Source organism: Cyprinus carpio, chromosome A11 (assembly GCF_018340385.1).
Source record: "Cyprinus carpio isolate SPL01 chromosome A11, ASM1834038v1, whole genome shotgun sequence".
NCBI lineage: Eukaryota > Metazoa > Chordata > Actinopteri > Cypriniformes > Cyprinidae > Cyprinus > Cyprinus carpio.
In genome coordinates this window covers 15,423,066-15,444,972 of record NC_056582.1, presented here as the reverse complement: position 1 = coordinate 15,444,972, position 21,907 = coordinate 15,423,066, and the positions used below count along the sequence as shown (strand labels likewise).

The 21,907-nt window shown below is 35.2% G+C and overlaps 2 protein-coding genes across 2 annotated transcripts; one reads left to right on the top strand and one right to left on the bottom strand.

The window, feature by feature from the left end:
- Positions 1-1,943: 1,943 nt before the first annotated feature.
- LOC109083083 (homeobox protein BarH-like 1) lies at positions 1,944-7,828 on the bottom strand. The gene is made up of 5 exons (XM_042766482.1): positions 7,789-7,828; positions 4,427-5,067; positions 3,119-3,410; positions 2,859-2,943; positions 1,944-2,771 (listed from the first exon to the last, which is right to left on the bottom strand). Exons 2-5 carry the CDS (start codon positions 4,629-4,631, stop codon positions 2,604-2,606), a joined length of 750 nt encoding a protein of 249 aa, XP_042622416.1. The 5' UTR covers positions 4,632-5,067; positions 7,789-7,828; the 3' UTR covers positions 1,944-2,603.
- A 290-nt stretch (positions 7,829-8,118) lies between these two features.
- LOC109083110 (protein tyrosine phosphatase domain-containing protein 1-like) lies at positions 8,119-20,712 on the top strand. The gene is made up of 10 exons (XM_042766480.1): positions 8,119-8,339; positions 12,346-12,444; positions 15,992-16,163; positions 16,845-16,925; positions 17,014-17,132; positions 17,716-17,850; positions 17,988-19,111; positions 19,246-19,431; positions 20,326-20,436; positions 20,577-20,712. Exons 1-10 carry the CDS (start codon positions 8,324-8,326, stop codon positions 20,709-20,711), a joined length of 2,178 nt encoding a protein of 725 aa, XP_042622414.1. The 5' UTR covers positions 8,119-8,323; the 3' UTR covers position 20,712.
- The last annotated feature ends 1,195 nt before the right edge of the window (positions 20,713-21,907 follow it).

Genomic DNA, 21,907 nt, shown 5'->3' with positions numbered 1-21,907 from the left:
AACATTGGACACAACTATGGGGCATCTTTGTGCAGCAGCAAGCATCACAACAAAAAAGGAACCTCAAGGTTGATCTGTGGTAAGTGTGTGCAAATGTATAGGGCTCCGTTCCTACATTTTGCCTAGGGTACCCAATTCACCATATCCATCCCTGTCTAAAATAATTTCATTCTTTTCAGTGTTTAAGAAAATTATATGTGTTGTGGAGACTATAGATTTTGTCAATATAAATAGCTTATATGTAATTTTAATATATATCAGGAGTTTTCAGAAAAGGCGGACGAAGACTGTGGCTTTCTTTGGGCGGCTTAATTCAGAATAAAAGGAGCCTTGCCACGCGCTAAATACAGCCTAATTAATGTTTTTACTGTGACGCAGCCACATATGGGCTATTGATCAGTAGGCTACCGTTGTTTTATGTGTGTTCTTGAATGATGATCCTGTCCTGGCACTATAGCTCCAGCCTCCAGAATTTATACAGAACCAAGTGAACAGTTCCTATACTAACTATGATCAAATTAACCAAGACCATTGGGCACTGCAGCGCATCGTTATTCCTTCATTAATGTAGGATTTTGATTAATAGCCTTGTCTGGAGTTCTCATTGGTAAAATGAAACCAGGAGCATGTGAAATTAATGGTACCAAATCACTAAGGTAAAATAGGCTATATTTTCATCTATATTCCAGGCAGGGTATCAGTTGACTAATTTTCTCCACTCTCATCCAGCCAGACTAAACTATTAGGCCTGTAAATAATAGGCTTAGTTTAAAAAAAAAAAAAAAAAAAAGCCTAATAATTATTTCCTGCACAGTTTGATGATCACCTGATGAGCTTTTTAACAGCTTCATTTGTGTTCTTATTTTTGTTTTAAATTAAACATAATGAAAATCCCACCATTTCCCGTCTCATTATTTATTTATTTATTTATTTATTTTGTTGCTGTTGTTGTTGTTGTTGTTGTTGTTGTTGTTGTTGTGGTACAACTATATGTTATGAAACTGATCAACTGAACAAACTGATTTGTTCGTGATTCCGTAACATTCATCTATAAAATTATATTAAATTAACGAGTTGAATGTGTTTTTGATAAAATATGTGTCTGCTTGAATAGCGACATGTCGTATGGTACGAGAGCATATATGTCGGTAAGGGTTAGAGACTACAGACAGTGACTCAGAAAGAACAAGTTCACAGAAAGCAGAAAAGTATTTAAAAACCTACTTTTACGAAAATGTATTTATCAATTATTGATAAATTGTGATTGTGAAGGCTATTGGAGGTTGATGCTGATTGGTGATATCAGTATGTCCAGAATTTGCAAAATACGCGATTTTGTTTTAATTGAGTACATTACTAATTTAACATTAATTAGACCACACCAATAACAAATATTTTGTAAATGCTAGGCAAAGCAGTACCTGGGACAATATTCAAAAATGTAGTCCGTATGATAATATGAAACAAAGTTTAATAAAACGATTTGAATGTACAACTTGATCTGCATTATAAGCTTTATGAGAGTCTAACGTAATACTATTTGTTAATTTAACAATATAATAATTTAATAATAGCTAATGTTATATTAATTAAATTAATCATAATGTGTTAGCCTACTGTTTATTTCAAGATCTAGTATGTTCTTTTGGCAAGAAATCAGGCAAGGGTCCTAGGTGTTAAATATGTTAGCCTAAAGAAAATTGAGAAAAAAAGACTATTTTCTAAACAGCCCAATTCCAAAGTTTTCAGCAGAATAAGATCATTTTAGCATATTGCAAGTACTGTGGTGCAAAAAGAACAGGCCTACACATTCATCAAACTGCAAATCGCTTACTTCAGACACTTCTTAACCAGTAACCATAACCATTGTCTTTGATTAAAAGGATCTTTCTGTGAAAATAAATAACCTCACTTCGAAAATATTGTGTTACCACATATTTACTTTTACTGAGTAAACACGCCAAAAGAAGTTGAATGCGCGGTGTGATGAGGCTCAGTTAGGCCATAAACAATTCTGCATAAAATTACACATGCAGCCCGCATTCGAATAGCCTCAGAGCTATGGGGCAAGAATCTGACACAGCATGAAACGAAAAACCGCAACGAAGAATTTTACATTATTCATGGGTATTATTATTATTATTATTATTATGGTTGACTTTGCTGCTGTCATTTGTGTCTTTTATGGTGCCATGTTTAAGAAAAAACGTCACGTTGCCACAAGTCTTCGAAAAATTGACATTTTAATTTTTTTTTTTTTTTTTTTTAGAATATTTATGAAATACCAATGAAAAGCGTAAAAAGCACAATATATGCCGATAAAAAAGTCCATGATACCACAGCCTTCAATGCTGAGAGAAAGACCATTCACTACTAACCACCGCTAGTCCCTGGAAAAAGTTCACTATGACTTTTCGAGGCCCGCAAAAGTTGGCGTAATCAAACAAACAGACAAAACATAGGTAGTATAAAATCAGGCCAAGTGGTTAGGTCTGTGTACGTGCCAACATAAAGGCATCGGTGCACAATGATCCATAGTGGCCGATTATAGGTCCGTTTGGTCCCGGAGACAAACGTATTCGCACGGATCGGGGTGTTCTCGTTTATTCCTCTTGGTTTACATCAGAAAGTGAAGAAGCAGCGCCGTCGGATAAGCGGTCCGCTTCTCGTATCCTCTCCTGCTCCGACAGCTGTTCGCTGGTGGGGATGGAGTTCTTTTTTGGACGGCCCTTGGGTTTGGTTGGAGATTCTAGTCCTCCTCCTTGCAACACTTCAAAGCAACAGCGGTACATATAAGTTTAAATTGTCACAGGTATGACAGTTGAATCATAATTTCTATGCCTATTATTAGAACTTACGACTTTTTTCCATTTCATTCTTCTGTTTTGATACCATGTTTTGACTTGAAGCTGACTCAGGCCTAGAGACTCTGCTAGGTCTATTCTGTAAAAGAGAAAGTTGTCCACTAAGTAATTTCTTAGACAACACCAATATGTTCTTTGCATGTAAACTGTAGGTCCATAATTATGGTCATAGCAAAATAATTCAGTTGGGTAAAAAGTGTGACACTGACATTGGTTTAAATACGTAAAATAATTGACTTTAAAAGCGTGTTTACCTGTCAGGAGTTGAGAGATACTTTTGTTTCTCAAATCGTTTTTCCAAGCCCATCAGCTGTAGCTCGGTAAACACAGTCCTACTTCTTCTTCCTTTCTTAGTCTTGCTTACTGAATCAGCTCCAGGGTCGAGTTTTCCCCGAAGATGGAGGTCCAGCGGGAGATGATGGGATGAAGAGCCCAGCTGGAGACCCGCAGGTCCGGACAGAAGCGCAGAGCCCAACGGCGCCCCGAGCGAGCAGGACAGAGGAGACACTGGAAACTTAAGGATACTGGTCTGGTCTGCTTTCAGGACTGGAATTGAAACAATTGTATGTGTGTGTGTTAGACATGATAATCTAGTCGGAACTACAGCTTGGTGATAGTGACATTTTCATGTCAGTTAGAAAAAAAAAATAAAAAAAAATAAAAAGAGTTTGGATGGATCCGTAATGGTTCATCATACTGAAAATGGATTTTATGTGCAAGTTTACATAAGCTTATAAAATAATATCAGTTACATAATATAACAGTTTCCCTGATCAATTTAGCTGTTTGCTACAGTTGAATTATATATGCTTTTGAATCCAAAAGGGTTTTTACGAAAGATACTATAAATCTTCGATAAACAGACTGATTATTTAAATGGCAACCTTAGATTAATTTTTGCTTACATCTATCCATCCATAACGGGTGGTATCATTTAAAAATTGAGTCTTATTTCTCATACATTAATATTTGAACGTCAGCCTCGAAATTAGCTGCATTATGCTTCCTCAGTGTAAAAAATGTTTTCATTACAACATCTTTATTTCCAAACATTTAACTTCTCTAGTCGATTGTTGCAGTTTCAACTGAATCTTCTTAATCTGTAATTCAATTCAAAGTTGTTGAAAAGTGCAATAAATGTATCAATGCAATTTGTAACTTTGGCACCACTATTATTTTATTTTACAATTTAAGGCGGCAAAACACTTTTGTATTGTCATGAATTAATTTTTTTTTTTTTTTTTTTTTTTTTAGCACGGGCTGGTAAGAACTTTCTTTCCCGGAGCATCAACAGAAAAGCAAAAAATGCACGCAGTGGGGCCTGAACTGAACGTGCATTTGCAATTTTTATAAGCTTGCTCGGTCCATTGCATATATTTCGATCTGAGATGTCTGATTTGTTTTGTGTTGATCCAGAGACAATGTGGAGCCTTTTCTCTTTGAGTAGGCAAATCGAGAGGCTGTGCAATTTGAATGTCCCTGTTTTAAGAGAAGGTTAAGATTAAGGGATTGCCCATGCCGGATCTCAAAATATCGACTGACTGAAAAGTCACGGTACTTACCTAAGTGGTTGTGGTATGGTCTGGCGGACAAAAGGGCATGTACTCCAAATTTGAGAAGGTCTCCAGTGGGACTTGATATCTTGTGATCCGGGTGCTCTGTGAGAATCTCTTCAATCATGAAACTCCTGTACCTGTGAGACCTTTGGTCTGGATGGGCATCCGGGGGGTAGTAGTGCGCCCCAATCTCCAAAGGATGTTGCATCATTATAGTTTAAATGTAGCAAATGTTCTCCGAACCTCCTGGAAGCTTGTAGAAACCTTGAGGTCACATTGAGGATTCAGATGTCCTTGTGAGGCACCGAGGCATAAACGTCCATTCAGATTTTTAGATGCGATGATCATTTAAAAAAACATCCTTACGTTTGTGGAGAACTTTTGAAATACGTAAAGAAGACTTTGACTGAAGCTCGACCTTTGATCGCTCAAAATACGAGTGAAATTGTTTGCTTTTCTTTTGAGGAGTTCCGAAATGTGTGGTCCTGTCCACGCAGCTGGAGTGAGAAGTCTGATCCGCCCAGTAAGGGCAGCCTGTTTCTGTTCCTACCGCACCAACCCGAGCTCTGAATCAGGAACATGGACATCTGAGTTTAAGGAGGTCTAGCACAACGCCACACCTCCTCCTCAGCAAGCTTGGGCACCCTCTGTAAATCAAGAGGAAAATCATAGTCAAAATATTGAACTTGTCGTGCGAATCCTTTTTAAATGTCTTCGATCATTTGAATAAGTTCACTTTTAAAGCGGGTCAGTAATGCTTTTTGGTCTTGTCTATTATATTATCCTAAAATACAAAAAAGCCGTTCATATAAAAAATGATTTGAACAGACTACACTTTTTTCTATGACGATGCTTCCATTTCTGAACTTGAAGACTTTTTGTAGGTCTTATACATGTACGTCTACATGTATTTTTTTTTTTTTGCACTTGAGTTCTACAAGATTTTTTTTTTTTATAGTATCGAAGTGTATTTGTTGCTGATTAATCGCATATCTTTCAGCAGTGTTCTTGTGTACAGTCTATAAGCTTAACAAAGAAATAGAATGTATAATTAAATTACATTAGAGGCACATACTTTTTTATTCCATTTAAACTTGCAAAACATAAACGAAAGTCTTGCCAAAATTAAACTGAATAAATCCTCTCGAAACAAATATATGAGCTTATCATAGAATTGCATATCACATTTTTAAGCAATAAGGCCTTTCATGGTTATCTATTACATTTTATATTAAATTCAAACCAAAGAGATTGGGGTCTTTAAAAACACGTCAGCAAAAATGTCTTGCGAGAATTTAAAGAATTTGTAAATATTGCGCCGGTGTTTTATTTGCGCTGATGCAACGCACTTTAAATGTTAATATATATAATATAGGCTATAGGCCTAATGTAGTTCAAAAAAAAAAAAAAAAAGGTTTTAACTATCCTTTTTAAGTGCAGTAGGCACACAGTTAACGTTTTAACATTATAATGTATCCGAATGGAAAATAGAAAACGTTTCTTATTTTGCGCTTCTATAATTAGATGATGGATAAAACAATTGTGAATAATTTATAGCAGTGGTTCTCAATTCCAATCCTGGAGTACCACTGCTCTGCACATTTTGTATGTATCTCTTATTTAACGCACCTGATTCAGATCATAGCTCGTTATGAAGGGAGATCCATGAACTGAACCGAGGGCGTCAGATAAGAGAGACATAGCCTACAAATTGTACAGAGCAGTGTTATACAGGGACTGGAATTGACAACTACAGATTTATACGATATTCACCATCGTTATGAAATTCTTGTGAATTTCAGTTGATATAGACAAGTATAGGCTAGCATTTCCCCCCCTGAAAATACCCTGAATCCATTTAACATTGTGAAGTGTTGCAATGAAAATAGGCCGTTTGTACTCTTTTAATATCAGGTGGTATATGTTTACCCATGTTCATTAGAAACAAGGCAAATGATTACATCTCTTTTTTAAATGTATTTACGATTCACATTGAAAATTTCATAAATAATACAAATATCTTTAATTGTAAATAGACACTCCATGTCAGCGGTAAAGTCACTCCTTCGGACATAGAATAGACCACTGATGTTTACTGTCTTTTTACAGAAAGGATATTTCTTTGTTTTAAAGTATAGTAATGTTAGCTTATGGCGCGTCTTCAATTTTAACATTAACGCCATAAACAGCATGCATATTTTCTTTTCCTATCTATTCTTTATCTTCTTTCTTCTTTATCGTACTCGATTTCTCTTTGTCTCATCATGCGAAATTATATTATTTTCATAAAGTGCGTACCTATATCTAAATGTTCAGTATTATAATTATTGTTACTTTTTGTTTTTAAATATTGAATTGACATATTTGCACGTTACAGAAATAAAGATATTGTCAAGGACATTTCTGTAAAGACATTTTCTTAAAAAGAAAGAAAGAAAGAAAGAAATCATTATACACATTCAACCCCTTCTCAGTATTCACCCAAGATAATATTCTACATAGTTGGCAAGGTAGCCTCTTGTGGGAGCGCTTCTGTTTTTCAACCACTAGGCGACATCATGTGAATGCTGGATTGCAAAAAAATCAATGTGTATAAATGAGCAGATCTAATAATCGATCTATTTTTTTAATTTATTTTTATTTAAGGCCAGTTTAGGTCAGTCTTCCACTAGCTGCATGTGTGCATTGCATTCACTTTTCAGATAAAATGTAGTTTTAAACTAAATAATTAACCAGTGGGGTTATAGCCATTTGCCATGCAGTATTGTGAGACCACTTCAGCAAAAGCTTAGTGTGTTAATCTACTGTGCGCTTTACCATGTGCTCCACCAAGCTTCTTACAAGACACCCCTGGTAGAGGATCATAAGCATTTATCTAAATTGATCAGGCATGCCTTGTATTATATGCTTACAGTGGAGTTCAAAAGTCTACACATACAATTTAATTTATGTTTATGTTCTTGCTTAGATTGAAACACAAGATGCTATTTGGATCATTTTCAAATCAAGTGGGATTTTTACACAATAGGTTTTACACGAGTGCTGGTGACATTAAAGCAAATAATACTAAAACATTTTGAAATTTAAATTTTCACTTCAACTTTGTGCTACTCATACATTATTATTCTTATAATTTATAGTAAAAATATCAAATTTGAGTTTGATGTGGGCACTATATTATTTTATTATATATTACAGTCGTCTTGATTATTATACATAAGCTAATGGCAATGGCGTTTGCATTAGTGACTACCTTATGAAATATGATTTCATCATTTGCAATGGCAGTGATTTCTATTTGTAAGTACTTCAGTTCATTATTTCAAGAAGATGAAGTACATGCTTAAGATGAGTCAATAACACTTAACATGAAACTCAGCCATGCAGGGTCCAAAGCTGCTGTGCCTCGAGTGTTCAACTTCAGTCCTATTTCCTCACATGCGCTCATCGCGCTTCAGCTGTGCTTTACAGCTTTCATTTGTACATGTGACCACGGATCGGCCAATAACAAGCCTTATCTGCTTCCTCCAACCTGTTACAATGTAACATCCCCTTGAACGGCGAAACTGATACAAATGCACGCGACAGTCTCTGTTGTTGATTCATGTTTTGCATTTCACCATGACCCAAGGGAAACAATGGTCTGTAGCTAACAAAAACCGAATATAGGGACCGAGGTATGTAACAATCGGACACATGAGCCCTAATGTTAGCCTTTGCTTTTAGCAAAATAGCATTAAAGATTAGCTAGCTGCACCGCAAGAGATTAACAATACAGTCAATTGGTTAATCTAGTGTTCTGCTCTTTAAACTCTTTTATTGTGTATTTGCGTCTCGGTTTGTTTTGAAATCGTGTATATAAGGAGAATAATCTCTATACAGGAACGCAAAAGGTGAAACAAGATGCGTTGTCCTTCTGGTGAGCTTTAGTGCATGCATGTTACTGTCAATCATTGAATGTTACACATGCATTAATTTCTGGGATGAAAGCAGTTAACACAGATGAGAAGCTGGACATTTGTATTATAATCTTATGTTAAATCTTTTCAAAGCATGCTGTCAAAGAGTTTGATTACCTCTATAATAACAATGATATACTTGCATGTATAGGATGACTTTATCCTCCAGTGTGCAGAATAGTATATTGTTTTAATGGACAATTTTCCCCATGTGTTTATTCTGTTATTATAATGTGGTTCAAGTTTAATTAATAAACATTAAAAAAAAATCTTAAATTTATCTATATTATGTTTTTCATCCCAGAGATGAAAGTTTGCGTTCCCAGATTCAAATACATTTTTAAAAACATTTTGTTAAATATTTTATGATGCACTTTATTGTCCTACACATTGTACAACATAACAACAATATATTATGAATGTATTTATTTTTGAATGTTGCATATAAAATGTACTTCACTCCGTAATCAGGGAAGCAGTACATTACAAAAACTATTTTCTCCTCTTGACCTTGTGCTGGAATTCATGATGCAGTTTAGTCTGGATGTCTTATGTTGATGTAAATAAACTCTTAGCTGAATGGTTCCCATGATAGATATCGGCATAGATCTGTAGCTGCAGAAACATCACGTGTACTTGGTGGTTTCTAAAAAAGAGTGCATGTGAAGGGTCAGACACTGAGCCAGCAACAACAACAAGATTTCTCTAAACGCTTCAGTGAGTGCTATGACTGGCTGAGGTAACACTATCTGAAAGGCCATGTAAGCATAACTAAACACATTCACTAAGACATTTAAGATGTCATTTACAGTATGCTGAGAGGTTGTGGCTTAACATTACAATAAGGGACATGCTAAATAAACTACAGCCTCTAATGATAATTTCATGGTTTATTACATAAACAACTGCCATTTTATCAACACAGTCATCAAAATAGTAACTAGTGGTAACAGAAACCAGGCAGTTGTTTGGTTAATAATTAATGCATAATAATAATTGTGCAATTTTAGCAAAAACACTAATCTGATATAAAGTATGTGTACAGTCCTTTTCGTAACTCTGTTGGTTTTGAAAATACTTTGAAAATCAGTTCAAAGTTTAGATGAAAGTGATCAGCGCCCTTTGATTAAATCCAATGGGCAGCATTCAGGGATTCACCCAAGCTCAGACCCCAACAGCTTTTGTAAGGGTGACATTACTAGTCATTACTTGAAGCAGCACTATTCTAATCCACTTTCTATTGTTAAAGATCACTAAATTAAATGTTAATCAAGACAAAATTTGAATGTTGGCTTGATAAATCCTTGTTTGAAACAGTTTGAAGGATAATTTGAAGTCTATATATTTTTATATATAAATAACTGTAAATGTGTGTGTGTGTGTATATATATATATATATATATATATATGTATGTGGTGTATATATATATATATATATATATATATATATATATATATATATATATATATGTGTGTGTGTATGTATGTATGTAATAAACCAGAGCAAGAGAGAAGGCTGTTGGTCTGTACCATTTTTGATGGATGTGCTAAAATTTAAATGAATGAGAACTGTGTACAGTCATGGGCAAAAATATGGGCCCCCTTGGTAAATATGATCAAAGGAGGCTGTGAAAATTAACATGTATGTCTAACATGTATTTGAGAAAAACATTTATTTCATAATGATGTTCCCCCCCAATTTAAATTCTTATTATCCAATGAAAGGTTAGATTTTTGTGAATTTTTCAAATAAAAGATCAAAAGGATTAACAATGCAGATTAATTTTCACAGCCTCCTTTGATCATATTTACTAAGGGTGCCCATATTTTTGCTCATGACTGTATATTTATTTTAAAAGTGTATTTTGATTGTATTTAATAAGGGTGAATGTATTTTTGATAATGGATGTATTATCTTGAGGTTTTTTTTATTTTAAATTTTTTTTTCTTTTTTTCAGAGTAGCGTTATGGGCTCTGTTAAGTATTTATTGATTGAAGTTTATAGAAAATAGATTTTGGATCATCAGCTACAAGAGAACTTTTATTGAAAGTATTGAAACTTTTATTGAAAGGTATAGGAGTAAGTCAGAACAGGCTGTAGGTCTTTCTTTGCAGAATTCATTTAGGGTTTCCACTCGTTTTTAAAAAGACTTTTACAATTAAGTCTTAAAAGTGCTGTGTGTAAGATTTTGACTCTACTAAATTATAAAAATACCATAATATGTTTGCAGATATTTAAGAAACATGTTAAGTTAACATACTTGTTTATCTGAAAAACAATGCTACAGTCAGTAATACTCCTTTGAAAATGTGCGTTCTGGGCCGGAATGTCGGTGTTTGTGAAACCCTCCCACTTTGCCCAATTGTATTTCAGCACCCTGGGTTGCCAGTTGGCAGAAAACACAGCTTATTTAATTTTGTTCATCGTCAAGTGCAGTCGTTCCTGTTGGTGTCGTCAATCTGGCAGCCTGCATGTGCGTCAAGTCTGAGGAGGAGGTGCCAGGTGAAAAAAACCCTCTCCAATATTTTGAATTTGGACTGCAATACCTAGTTCAACCACTCCGTGTCAATCCTACATACAGCACCTTTAATTGTGATTTAAAGAGGTCTTAAATTTGTGGACGGAAAGACAAGAATTGTGATATGGCTTAATGTGATTATTAAACTTTCAAAGTCAGGTGCTGCTCTGCTGTGTGTACTGCGGTTACCAGGGAAACCACTATATTTCTGCAGTTCTAAAAGTGCCATGTGCTGGCAGAGTATGAATTTGCATTTTCAATCAGCCCTTCTGGTGTTTTTGTTCAGACAAATGTGAAAATCAACCCATGCAAACAAGCAGAGTTGTAAATGTGAACTGGTGGATTGACAAGAAGATAATGCATTATAAAAATCTAAACAATTAATTACAGAAATATATTTGTTATTTAATAAATATAATAATTGATTGATAATAAATTAATATAATAATTGATAATTTTGACACATCCAATGGTTTAAAGGCTGAAATGTGAAGTTTATCATTTGATAAAACTTTTTGTTTTTGTGAAAACCTGTATCTGAATGGTAAATCATGCTTTTTACAGTCATTTTACAGTTGAATATGTTACCATAGACATTGCCCTAACCCACTCATATAGTATTCATTTTCTTTGTGCAGGTCTTAAAAAAGTCTTAAATTTGAGCTTAAAAATCCTGCAGATACCCTGTCATTGAATATAACTCCTCTTAGTGCTTTCAAACTACATTTAGAAACTGTGATTAGGAATAAACTCCCAACTTTGCACAATAACAGTATTATACCATTGTCAGACCAAAGTAATTTAAGATACTAATAAGCAGTAATGTGAAAATCCAAAAGTAATAGCTAGTAATAGCTGTTACAGTCATTGCTGCTTCAACCTGTGATTAAAGTAATGGCTATTACAGTCACAATGGTAATGTGAGTAGTCACCGCTTATACTCGATATGCAGTGGAGTGTAGGGTTAAACTGACTCATTTAAATTTCCATAGCTTCTCTGTTCAGACTAGTATAGATTAGGAAAAAAAACAAAACTCACTTAGTACGCACAACAACCAAAGACTGGAAATCTGTAGTCCTCATTAATTTATATAGTGAGGTTAATTCCTGTAAAAATCTTATTTTTTTAATAGAAAACAACAAAATCTTTGTTGGTTTCCTTAAGTGTCAAGATCACCTTTAAATATGTGAAGTTCTTTATTTTATACTCTGTTCTTATCTAGATCTTTTGGAGGGCAGACGTTGTAACCTCTATGCTCATTATATATGTCACTGCAGTAAGGCAAGATCCAATGTGTGACACAACACCACACTTACATTTTCCTCCCAGGAGGGAAAATTTCCCAGCAACCAGCCTTGCATCTTCCACATTTATGTTGTGTCCTAACTGTTTATCCTGCCTTTGTTTTGTGTTGGAGGCTTTGACACCATGTTTGCTTCCTTTCAGTGTCTGCCATGGAAGCAGATGTCAGTTTGTTGAGTGACCTGCCCTACTCCACAAGCAGTTCAGCTAACAGCAGAGAGTCCAGCACTGACATGGAGCCAGGTAATACACTGCTGTTTCTCTACCTGTGGCTGGGTCATATTTTAAATGCTTAATGCATTGTCTTAAATTAAAAATAATTAAGGTGAGATTCTGATACTCAAGGACTGAAAAGACAACAATATTTAACAGCCTTTTGTTTATAAATGATTTTTTTATGGATTCATTGTTATTGATATACACTACTGCTCAAAAGTTTGGAGTCAGTAAGATTTTTAAAAAAATAAATTAATACTTTTATTTAGGACAGACACATTAAATTTTTCAGAAGTGATTGTAAAGACATTTATATTGTCAAATATATGCTTTTGAACTTGAAAAAAAAAATCATGGTTTTCAGAAAAATATAAAGCAACACAACATCAATAATAATAATAAATGTTTCTTGAGCACCAAATTAGCATTTAAGAAAGATTTCTGAAGGACCGCGTGAATGCTGAAGTAATGGCCGCGGAAAATTCAGCCTTGCATCACAGGAATAAATTACATTTTAAAAGATATTAAAATATAAAACCATTATTCTAAATTGTAATAATATTTTACTGTTTACTGTTAAGAATGTATTACAGTTTTTTCTGTATTTTTTATTAAATAAATGCAGCCTTGGTGAGCATAAGAGATTTCTTTCAAAAACATAAAATTGGCACATAGGAAGGGTTAAACCCAAAAACGTTTAGCTCCTCTTCTACACTTTTTAGCACTTTGATGTAGTGCTGCACAATTAATCGAATTTCTGATCGTGATTACAATTATGGATGGCACAATTACATAATTGTTTTACAACAATTACAACAACAACAACAAAAGTCCACTTACATTATTCTGCATGCTTAATATTTTTTTTATTCTTTCTACAATATATAGTTGACATTTGAGGGTTAATGCAATAGAAAACCAATAAAAGTTTTCCAGGAAGAGTGTTTTCAGCTTGTTTATTGTCATATAAAAATATTGCATGCAGTTGCTTCAAGCAATGATATAAAGCTATATTATATTTATTTTATATATATAATCGTATATAATCGTACTCTTTTATTTTACAAAACTGCAAAAAAAAAAAAAAATATATATATATATATATATATATATATATATATATATATATATATATATTTTTTTTTTGTAAACTACCATCTTTCCATGAAGGGTAATAACTGGTAATTAAATGGCTAAATTACCTATTAAATCTAGACCTAAATTATCTAGACTGGTGCAGATATTGTAAAGTCTTTTGTCATATTTTTTCCCAGTATATTTTAAATGACTCATTCCATCTCGATTAGCCCCTTTAAGTACAGAGATAATGTAACTCCTATTAATTTCCTCTGATTTCAAGTGGGTTAGGTGAGAAAGAACACTAATGGCTATGGTAATAAAAACTTTCATAAGCCTCTTCAGATGTTGATTCGACTGACGTATGAGGAAACTACTTTTCTTTTATGTATTATTCAGTTTTTATTAGGGGTGCTGCGATCAGGATTTTTGAGGTCGATCATAGAGAGCAGTATCTGCCGATACGATCACTGCTACCGATCTTTTTAAAGCCTTATTTTTATTATGTAGAATTATTTATAGTAATACTCCAATCAGGAATTTTAGTCATTTATTCAGGGCCTGAATTTCATTTTTGAAAATGGGGGGAATTTCCTTCTTGTGACTCTTGTGAGAGGGGATTTTTTTTTCTTTGAGGGGTGGAGGGGAGCATTTATTAGACATTTTCAAAAATATATATTTGTCTCACCTAAAAGTTCGATCATGCACTGCGTTTTTGTTATTACACTCCTGCAATTGTTGCACAATAGCTTACACACAGCACAAAACAGTTGCTCAAGCAAGTGGGAAAACATTTAAAATACTTTTCTTACGTTATCACAAACATTCTAAATTAAAACTTACAATTGAAAGAAACAGGCAGCTCTACTGCTTTTTTTATTTATTTAAATCTTTATTAGAAGCAATCCTGCGGTTCATAAAGAACTTTGTTTTCCTTCCCCTCACGAATGCCATCTATTATTGCCTTGCTTATTTTAAAAGTGCTCTTTTCCTTTAAACCTAGCCAAAAAGCCATATGTGTTGACTGTGAAACACAGCATACATTAATTATATGCATTTATGGTGTAATTACTACATTTTGGTTTTCATATTTACTGCAAAACTTGCGCTGTCACTTTAGTTCAGCCGTGCAGCGAACTCGGTGTGGAATCAATCACTGCACTGCTGCAGACTGCTTAAGGAACGCACTGCCGGTGTCCAACCGTGTGCAGCGGGGCCGCGTAGGCCAAAGCACTGCTAAAGAAATAATGTGAATTTGGCGTTATGTGTGTGCGCTTTGTGTGCACGGTCTCCAGGAGAACGCGAGCGCTGAATGGTTAAACAACGGCAAGAATTGTAATTAAATAAAAAGTAATTCAATTTATGAACTTTAGTGACAACACTGCCTCGATTGTGCAAGTGACAATTCATATATCAACTGTGCTGCGTGCAGCACATTTATAGACATAGGCTACTTGTGTTGATTTGAAGCCATTTGCGCATTTTAAGAGAGATAGCGAGCCGTGATTCACTCGCGCTGTTCGTGAAATTATGTCTCACAGGAAGTTTGCAAATTACTTTAGAAGTTAAGTTTAGTGAAAAAAATATAAAGAGCACCTCACCTTCAGCATTATAATTATTTCACCCTCGCTGGACAGAGGCTGACAGTGCTGCTGCATGTCGTGCCAAACCTCTCACTGCAGGCGCGTCATCAGCTTTAGATCGGTTTATGACAGTGGCCTTTTTGACCGCCGTTCAAACATCCCAAAGCGATTATCGGCCAATAGTGATCGGTAGCCGATCAATCGGAGCACCCCTAGTTTTTATGCTCTGAGTTACATATGATCTGTGTATTCAGCGCAGCAGATGGAATACATTAGTTGAAAAGGTGTAATTCAAGCCTCATTTTGTTGAAATGCATGCAGGGTTATGCAACCAGAGCATTTCCATAAAACACATCACCCTATTTCTCTTCCACCTGAGACAACACACACACACACACACACACACACACACACACACACACACACACACGCTTCTGCACAGCCTCCCACTGAATTCGAACTTGGTCACCATGGAGACCCCCTTCAACTGATGAACCGATTGGATCGTATTGGTCTCTCATGCCTGTTTTGTGCGGCGCGGTGATTATAGCGATGATTCACTGCTCTGGGGCCAGCGCTTAGTTTGTTCAGGCTGTGCTAAATGTAGTGTCATCGGTACTTTAGACAGGAGACATGCAGAGACGGGCTTGTTCGTCCTTGGTAGACGAAATCTTCATGGGTTTTCAAAAGACGCACCGACACTCAGCTTTGGAGATCTTGCTGAAGAGGCAGCGTAGCTCAGCCGTGGAAGTTCTGACTTCCTCTTCACGAAGGGTCATTGTGGCGCGTAGCATGTCCAAGGCACAGACTGACATCACAGATTGTGGATGTAATATGTAATGTTTAAGTTGGAGCTACTTAGTCTAATGACTAAATTCTGAAATTAAAATTTTCTTCAACTATCTCTTCTATAGTAAATGTCAGAGTACCCTCTGCAAAATACACCAAAGTGGGCGAGACTTTGAGGCATGTCATCCCAGGACATATGCAGTGCTCCATGGCTTGTGGTGGTCGAGCATGCAAATATGAAAACCCCTCTCGCTGGAGCGACAAAGAACAAGCCATCAAAGGACTGTACTCCTCCTGGTAAGCTGTCTTCTTTCTGTCTGATTGAACGAAAAACAGAATAAATGTGCATTGTTTGAAATTAACATGCCAAAATATTTGTACGAGTCCTAAACAATTCAAAACTCATAAATATTGTTAGTTGAAGGCATCAAACAATTTTAGAATATCAATTTAATTTAATTTAATCCATTACATTTAATTTTTTATTATATATTTTCATAAAAATAGACTTTGATACTGAAATGACAAAAAACAAAGCAACAAAAATGATTATATCATAAAAAAATCATAAAATAAATCTATTATATTATAATATTCTAAAAAAAATTATAAAATAAAAATTATTATTATTATTTTATTTTTATTAATTTATCCCCCACCCATGAGTATAGACTTTGATACTGATAAGGTAAACAAACAAACAAATAAACCTTAGTTAATGTATTTTATTTTCCATCCAATCTCTAAACTGTGTCAATCCTGGGCGACAATTTTATTTGATTATTTATTTATTATGTCCTTTTATTTTATTTTCTATGAATAATAAAATATTACCTTTGATACTGATATGACAATAAAAAAATTGCTTTGCTTGCATATTAACCATCTGCTTTTCTTTTTGTTCTTATTTTGTAATATTTGTATTGATCTTATTGAGTCAGATATTTTGTTGATATCTAATTTATACTCTTTGCACAGGATAACTGATAACCTGTTAGCCATGGCAAGACCTTCAACTGAAACCATGGAAAAATTCAACGTCATCGAACAGTTTCATGCGTATGTTGTACTCAGCGGCAAGCTTCCAATTACTGATTCCCAAGAACCACGGACTGCTTTCCTGATGCTTAATCTTACTTCCTTCTAGGTGTGGCTTAAAGACAGTAATTAATCTGCAGCGTCCAGGGGAACACGCCAGCTGCGGCAGCACTCTGGAATCAGAGAGCGGTTTCACCTATCGCCCAGAGGTTTTCATGGAGGCAGGGAGTGAGTAACTCACACATGCACAAAACATACACCTCTTCCTCTCTCAGTAGTCGAGGGAATCAGGCTGGGATAAATCCAGACTATTATCACATTAAATTGTCAATGTGTTAGACAAGCTAAAGAACCTTTTATGTAATATTTGCTTTCTATGCATAAAGTGATCGTGCTTGCAGGAGTTGTTCAGCTTCCATTCAGGTTTTTTAGGCTTAGGGGGATTGGCAGCCTTTAACAAGATCTCCTGAGAGTGGTGCTGTGCTTATAGACAGCACCTTCTGGGAAACTATGTAAGGCACAATTTATGAAAAGTGCTGCATGTGGAAACATGCATGAAACGTCTATCAAATTAAAGAATAGTCAGCACTGATGAGAGATCCTATGTGTGTTATATAATTTATGTTCCCAGTTATCCAGAAAGAACAAAATATGGTTTTACTTAAAAATAGAAAACATGTGGTGTTTCTTCAACTATGGGGTTATTTGGCCCTGTTTTTTGTAATGTTTAATGAAAAATGTCTGAATTTCTTGAAAAACATTTTTTAAATACTTAATGTTTAATGAAAAATGTCTGAATTTCTTGAAAATTTTTTTTTTTATACTTTTTTTTTGGACTATGGCGTGGCATCCTTGACTACTATCCTTGACATGGTGAAGGTGATGTCATTTGCCATGCAAGAGGGAAAAATGGCTGTCCACTGTCATGCTGGACTTGGCAGAACAGGTAAGTATCTTGATTCTCTTGAAAATTTTGCTGTGATAATTTAAGAATTTCAGAAGATAACTGAAATAGATTTGGTTCAATCCTTATACATTTATCTGATTATTAACTACCCTTAATGCACATTTGTCCTCTCTTAGGTGTCTTAATAGCATGCTTCTTAGTATTCACATCCCGGATGAGTGCAGATCAGGCCATTTTGTTCATTAGAGCTAAACGTCCAAATTCCATCCAGACTCGTGGCCAACTGTTGTGTGTGCGAGAGTTTGCCCAGTTCCTTGTGCCACTGCGGAGTGTATTCTCGTGTGCCGAGCCCAAAGCTCACACGGTCACTTTGTCGCAATACCTGACTCGTCAGCGGCACCTGCTGCATGGCTATGAAGCACGTCTCATGAAGAACGTGCCAAAAATCGTACACCTGGTTTGCAGGTTCCTACTGGATATAGCAGAGGACCGGCAAACGGTGGAAGAGGAGGTGTTGGACATCCCAGACCTCACAGAGGAAGTAGAGAAGACAGTCTCGCTGCAAGCCCTTCAGCAGTTAGGGAAAGAGATGAGGGGGAAAGGGATTCTCATATCCTCACCTTGCTCTCCCGACCACCCCAGCTTGCTACTTAAAGAAACTCAGTGTGATCCACCTCATGACCGGCCTCTCTGTAGTGACCAGGAGTTCGATGTGCTTTGGAGATGGCCGACAGTAGACAATACCTACAATTCTCAGCTCATCTTGAGGAAATGTCGTAGCTATAGTGACTCAGCCTTGAACAAACTGGACCCCAGGGTACAGGTACTACAAAGTCCTCAGAATGCTCTTGGTAGCAAATCTGGGTTAAACTTTACCAAAGTATATGTGTCGCAGAGCAGATTAGCTACACAAACCCCTGACCCTCTGCCATCCCCACTGACATCCGAAATCAACAACAGTCCCTCTTCAACTGGTTCCTGTAGCTCCCTGGTACAGTCCAAAAAAGTTGAAGTCCAAGTATCCTGCTCTCCTGCATCTGTAAAATGGGCACCACTGAAGGAGACAAAGCGCAGCATGTCCTATGGCTTTCTAAGAAGGACTAGTGACAGCATGTTTTCAACACGTCACCTCAGCCCTAATGAAAACACAACCTATGATGACATACATCCATTGACAGACATTCCAATTTTTACGCTTCAAAGTGAACTCTCACTGGAGACTCGTCATCTGTTTGTGGCCAAAGCTCTTATGATGGACATTGATGGAGAAGACCTCAGGAGCACAGTCTCAATGTGGCAGGTAGGGAGCAATATTAGATTTTTGAAAGAATTGAGTCTCAAAACTTCAATTCCATATCCTGTTGTTCTATAACACAATCTTAGATATTCCCTCTGTAACTTTCAGTTGTTTCTGCAATTGCTGTTGCCCCTCAGACAGAGCTGAACTCCCGTGAAGGTGCATGGGAAAGGCTGTGCACTGAGAGAGATCCTGTGGTGCTCTCCACGCTCATGTGGTCTTGGCTAGAACAGCTGAAGGAGCCAGTCATCACAAAAGAGGATGTTGAGACTTTGGCTGGAAACAGATTCAATCCCCAACATGGTCTGAATGCACTCAACAAGGTAACAAGCCACATGAAAAAGTGTGTTTAGAGCAGTGGTTCTTCACCTTTTTGACTCCAAGGCCCTCCCTCTTTGTCCAAGACAATATTCGAAGGCCCTCCCTCTTTGTCCAAGACAATATTCGAAAGCCCTCCTATGTAAGCTGATTTGTTATTTATTATTATTATTATTATTATTAATCCTCTTCGTCCCACATGAGACTACTTCTTTTTGCATTTCAATTAGTTTTAATTTTAAGTTTTTAATTTTAATAATATGCATTATATCCAACTTTATTCTCTTCCATACACTACACTCACATAAAGCAATATATACTGTATAGCAAATCTCAACTGCCTGATTTTGTTGTCGCAAAATGTAACTATATTATTGTCCAGCTCTTTATATAAATTTGGTATGCCCAATTTTATTCGTACACATACAGTATACTCTCCTAGTTCGTTTATAGTCGCTATATACACTATATAGCATACCTCAACTACTTGATTGCTTGTATAATCACAAAATGTAAACTGTATTATCCCCCAGTTCTAATCTGCAATATGCAACTATAAGGCGGCTTAAAGATATTAAGATTTTATAAACATTAGTAATAGCATCATGATTTTCTATAAAGCTGTTAAGATTTAAAGTTTTATTATTTACTATAAAGCGGTTTAAAAATTTTAATATAGGTGTTTTAAAGTGTTGCTAGTATTAAATCATAATATATAATTTGTGCATATGTTTTTTTCTTTTCTTTACATTGTTCAGAATTCCATAACTGGACCTTGTGATCGCTCGCATCTCAAAATCCATATTTTTTGTATATTTTTTTTTGTTTTCTTTATATTTTTTTTTTGATATGTGGCATTTTTTTATCCATTTAATTGGATTTTGTGTTTTTATGTTTAGGGACAAAAACAAACCCTTCTGTGTATTCTTGACTGCGCTGCTCATTTGCTTCCAATACCAGAAGAGGTTGAGAATGCCTTTTTTGAACGCACAATCAAAGCATTTACTTGGGTAAGTCATGACCACAAAACATTTTCACAAGAGACTACTGGTGGAAATTGAAGCTGTTTTTTTTTTTTTCAACTAGTAAGGTTTATATATTTTTAGATTATTTATCCTAATTATGTGATTCTAATCTTTGTCTAATCTAGATTTCCTCAGATTCAGAGAATGGGCAGTTAAGCTATAACACTCTAAAAGACGTCATGATCCCTGTCCTCAATGATTTGAGAACAAAAGCAATGGAGGAGCTTGAGCTGACCTGCCACTGTTCTCATGTACATTGATCAAATGTGTTATGTTATTTGTGATCAATGGTTTTGGAGGAGCTTGAGCTGACCTGCCACTGTTCTCATGTACATTGATCAGTGGTGTCTTTGCCACGATTACTCGTTCAAAAAATGTGTTGTACATTGATCAGTGGTGTCCTGCCATACATGTCTGTGCCACAAGGTTCTGTTAGGCTATTTTTTCTTTTCTGTTTTGTTTTTGTTTAACAGTTTTTTTTTGATAAATTATGTTTATTTTTATTATTAGGTATGTTTTTATTTGTTTTTTTATTTTGTTTTTTTTTTTTTTATGGTTTTGTTTGTTTTCATGAAAATAGTTTTTGTCATATAATAAAGCTTTAATAGAGAGATAATTGTAGATGTACCACAATATTTACTGAACCAAATAATATCACTGTGCAACATCTCATTTTATGATACAATCATTAACGCTTTTTTATTTAATGAAATAATTTATATGTGTGTGATATATTTTTTTTTTTGATTCATTAATTATTTTTTTTATGGATGATTTCTTAAGGTACAATAGAGGACATCATTAACGCTTTTCCAGATGAATGCTTTCATTCATAATGCAATGCAGTGTACATTAGGATTAGCTCAGCATGGCCTTGATCACAATTTTGAAAAATAAATTGAGAATGTATCAATACAATTCCTGCTAAAATGAAGCAAAATACTGCCTCATAGACAGGCTTTTGCAGGATGCTCTTTACCTTTTATTGGCATTATTTATTACTAAGCTGCTGCTTTAAAATAAAAAGAACAAATCGGAAGAAATATGTACAAATATGTTTGTCATGTGGTGTTTTAGTACCAGATAACACTGTGATGTTGAAACTGACCTCATTTGTCAACTAAAATGCTATCATTGTCTTTTTAAGTAAATATCATGTAGCCAGCAGAATACATGTTTATTTATTCATGTCCGAGGAAGAATTGTAAGATGTTTTCATGTCCAAATCCTAAAGACAGATTATTATGGGTTTTTCCAAATCACTACTTATTTTCAATTTATTATATTTTCATTCAAGTCTATAAAATTAACATTCCAAATGTTACCTTTGGCACACTGTCTTATAAACATATTAATTCAACTTTGCCTCCATTAAGCAAGTTTCTTTATTAAACATAAATAAATGATATTTATTTGCATCAGTGTGGATCATAATTTCATAAAAGAAAACATCAAT